The sequence below is a fragment of the Morone saxatilis genome, unplaced genomic scaffold (assembly GCF_004916995.1).
Source record: "Morone saxatilis isolate NCDOM2014 unplaced genomic scaffold, NCSU_SB_2.0 Contig21, whole genome shotgun sequence".
Classification (NCBI taxonomy): Eukaryota; Metazoa; Chordata; class Actinopteri; family Moronidae; genus Morone; species Morone saxatilis.
This window is the reverse complement of record NW_023339774.1, coordinates 1,507,305-1,510,912: the sequence shown is the minus strand read 5'-3', so window position 1 is coordinate 1,510,912 and position 3,608 is coordinate 1,507,305. Positions and strand designations below refer to the sequence as shown.

At 40.9% G+C, this 3,608-nt stretch overlaps 1 protein-coding gene across 1 annotated transcript in view; it reads right to left on the bottom strand.

The window, feature by feature from the left end:
- Positions 1-3,608, bottom strand: part of thnsl2 (threonine synthase-like 2) — a gene marked incomplete in the record, with an annotated part of 6,903 nt that overhangs the window by 1,206 nt on the left and 2,089 nt on the right. The window contains 5 exon segments of the mRNA XM_035668363.1: positions 258-412; positions 531-656; positions 1,286-1,434; positions 1,557-1,790; positions 1,880-2,032. Of these exon segments, the coding sequence (XP_035524256.1) occupies positions 258-412; positions 531-656; positions 1,286-1,434; positions 1,557-1,790; positions 1,880-2,032 (817 nt within the window).

The following is a 3,608-nucleotide window of genomic DNA, read 5'->3' as shown; positions in this document are numbered from 1 at the left end:
GAAAGGAGGAAGCTGACTGAGGTTTTGACCGAAGCTTGCTCAACTGTTATTGGAGCAGAGCAAAAAGGGGCGGGACTAAAGAAGAGTCAGTTTCAGAAGATTTCTAAGACAAATGCAAGTGTACAACAATTTCTATGAGGCATCAAGTTCAACATTTTTGCTTGTATACAAGCTTTACAACCTAAAGTTGCAGTAGGTAATTTGTATTAAAAATATACTGTATTTGCTGTATATTTGATGGATACAGTTGGTCTGACCTGCTGACCGTGGGGCTGTGAGGACAGTGGTAGTGATGCCATACAGCCACAGCTGTGTGTGGACATAGCACATACTGGTTTTCCTCCCAGCATCTCCTCATGGTCTCCAGGATCCCTTCATCACTCACTGTTCCAGTTGATAAAACCTGTGACAACTGAAGGTAAAACAGAGGGAAAGATCATAAAAGTATTACGGTGGTAGATGTGGTCTTGCTAGATGTTTAGAGGATAAGCATGTGTGGATGTATATAGTACATGTTGAATGATTGGTACCAGTTTGCGGTGGCTTTCAGGGAGAGAGTGTCTACGTGTTTGTTGAAACTCCTCCATCATGTTCTTCACTGAGGCTCCGTCTCTGCCCAGCAGCAGCCAGAACACTCGCTCCATGTTGTAAGGGTCCTACAGAGTGACACAGCATCCTGGATGAGCATCTAAATACAATATTTAATTTGTTATGGCTTTATATGAATCAGTAACTTTATGTGGAAGGATGGTTTGATCATTCTGTCCCATAGTCAAGAACAAGATATCTTAACGACCACTGATATGTCAACCTAGTATGGACATTAACTGTCCGCAGAGGATAAATCCTAAAGGTTTTGAGTGACCCCTGCCTCTCCTCTAGTGCCAGTGGACAAAAATTTGCACTCAACAAATATGAAAATTGTATATGCTGACAGCAGCTTGTTACTGATTCAGGAATAGTTTTGTCTGTCAGAATGCAGCAATTATTCATATGTTTGTTCCATTGCTGCATAACGGATGCTGAACTTCTAGGTTTTGTAAGCTGGACTTTAGAATTAACTAACTTCCAGATGGCAACCAAATGAAATAAAATTGTTTTTAATGAAAGGCTACAGAGGTAATACCAACCAATTATATCAGGATTTAAGCAAAGAGTCTCCCCTGCACGGTGGACACCTTCAAGTCTGACAACACGTCTTGTAACAGTCGAAACAACTCTTTTTAGATCATCTCTCGAAAAATCTAGAGATGTATGCTGAATGCAGGCTGTGTAAAGGTGTTACCTGGATGTCTATGGCAGGGGCCAAAGTCTGTGTGACATCAGCTGCCATGGAGAAGTCGCCAGTGGTTACCGTTCTGTGCACTATGTCATTAGAATTCACCATGGCAACCAGCTTCAGGGGCAACCCCATCTGCTTTACAATGTAGCCGGCTGATACAGACAGACAAACAGACATGGCAAAAAGAAAACACAGTAAGCTTTAGTAATCACAGAATGAATTTCTGGGAGAGTAATCATCTAATCCAGTTCCCTACCAGCAGAGATCGACTCACCTGCGATGTTCCCCCCCCCTCCAGTGGGCACCACCACCTCCAGCTCAGGCAGGTCTCCACCAGCCTGCTCTATACCACTGAGCTCCAGGTAGGCGTAGATGAAGTGGGCGAGCTGGATCATGACTCTAGACCAGTTGACCGAGTTGAGACTCATAAGGCCGTGAGACTTGACCAGCACCTGGTCAGCAAAGAGACGGCGCAGGGGCTGGTCTATGTCATCTGAGCTGCCGTCCGCTGCGACGGTAAAAACACACTCGATTGTAATAAAATTGTGTCCTTTTGGTGAAAGAGCAGCCATTGGACTACAGCTGCTTTCGGTTTACCTGCAAACACGTGGATGTTGTCCTCCAGGCAGGTGATCATGTGTTTCTCTTGAACTGGAGTGATGCGTCCGCGGGGGTAAACCACCAGCACATCCAACCCACTGAGACCTTTTGCACTCTGGATGGCCGATCCTCCTGTGTCTCCTGATGTACCTGGAGAGGAAAACCACCAAGTGGACTGACTTCAGACTCACTACATGGATTATCTCTTATACTCTGTTTAGCCTCGGTGCTTCTTGTTTCCTCTTGGAAGCATAACGTGCTAGTAAAAGATGTTTTGTTTTCAGTTTACATATTTTCTCTTTTCTTTTTATTCTGTGTGCATTTCTGTTTATGGGTCTAATACAGAAATGACAGAATGACATACACAACGGATACTCATGAAACTCATTAATAACATTTCTGCTTAATTTGACGATTAATTTGTGCTTAAAGGTTATATACAAAATTCACTTACCACTAGATGTCGCATTAGAGCACCAACATCTCGGACCAAAACAATGGACCAACCAGACTCCATTGACAAAATTTTACCTGACAGATAATTGTAAAACACACTTCAAACTGGAAAGAAACAAAATAAATCGCACAAAAACCGTCTTTGTTAGTCTTTCCTAAAATCACCAACTATGGTTAAAATAAACCCTCAGTTCACCGATGCAGAAGAGAAAATATCCCTGAAACAGGCTGCTGTGGCCGCCATGTAACGTTAGTTAATCCTTGGGGACAAACACTCCATCTAACTACACCCTTTAAACGTTGTTTTTTCCACTGACAAGCTCAGATTGTTGTTTTTTCGACTGACAAGCTTGTTGTTTTAACATTATGGAACAGAGATAGACCTTTTGTTCAACCAGAAACAGCTGTAATATCACTATCATTCTCCACAAGACAAAAATGCTAATTTTACCAAGAGTCTTTGTTCATCTTTCAGTGGCTCTACTCAGCTGCACATGGAGCAGACCAGCTATAGAAACAAACCACAGAGAGGCTGTGATAGCAACACAGGCAGAGGGAGAGTGACACCATGACTGCACTATATCTTTACATAGAGAACAGTCGACAGCTGCTATATTCATGTTTTAAATCTCTCAGATATATATACACATATAAACACACAAATACTCTGTCCAGCTGCCAGAAATACTCACTAGAGCACCAAATGTGGATTGTGGATCCCTGTTTTAAGCTTGTAACCTTTAACATTTACCAATTTATGCAGTATGCATTTATGCTACCGCGTTCTCGGTTTTACGTGCGTCTGCACGCTCGCCATATTGGGCAGGTCAAGATCCACCTGTAAACAATACTGAGAGGTGCAGACTTCGCTAAGAAATTGACTGTAACTCACTTAATTCTGAACCGATTGTCATAAAATTTGGTTTGTTATAAACATTTGGGGTGGAGCTAGTCAGCTCTATGGCAAAAAAACAAGAGTCACCACCAATGCTGAAGGCGTGTGCGGAGTGTGACCAAACAATCAGACGGAATATTCAAAACAAAAAAACAGCAACAATTTTGGCCAAAATACAGAATGAAAACAATGAATAAATATTGACAAATCATTATTTATCATTATTATTTATTTCTGATTCATTTTTTCATTTCCAAACATTTTAATTTAATTTGTAATTTGTTCTTTATCATTATTATTATTATTATTATTATTATTATTATTATTGTTATCATTATTCGTATTACTAGTATTATTATTATTATTATTATTACC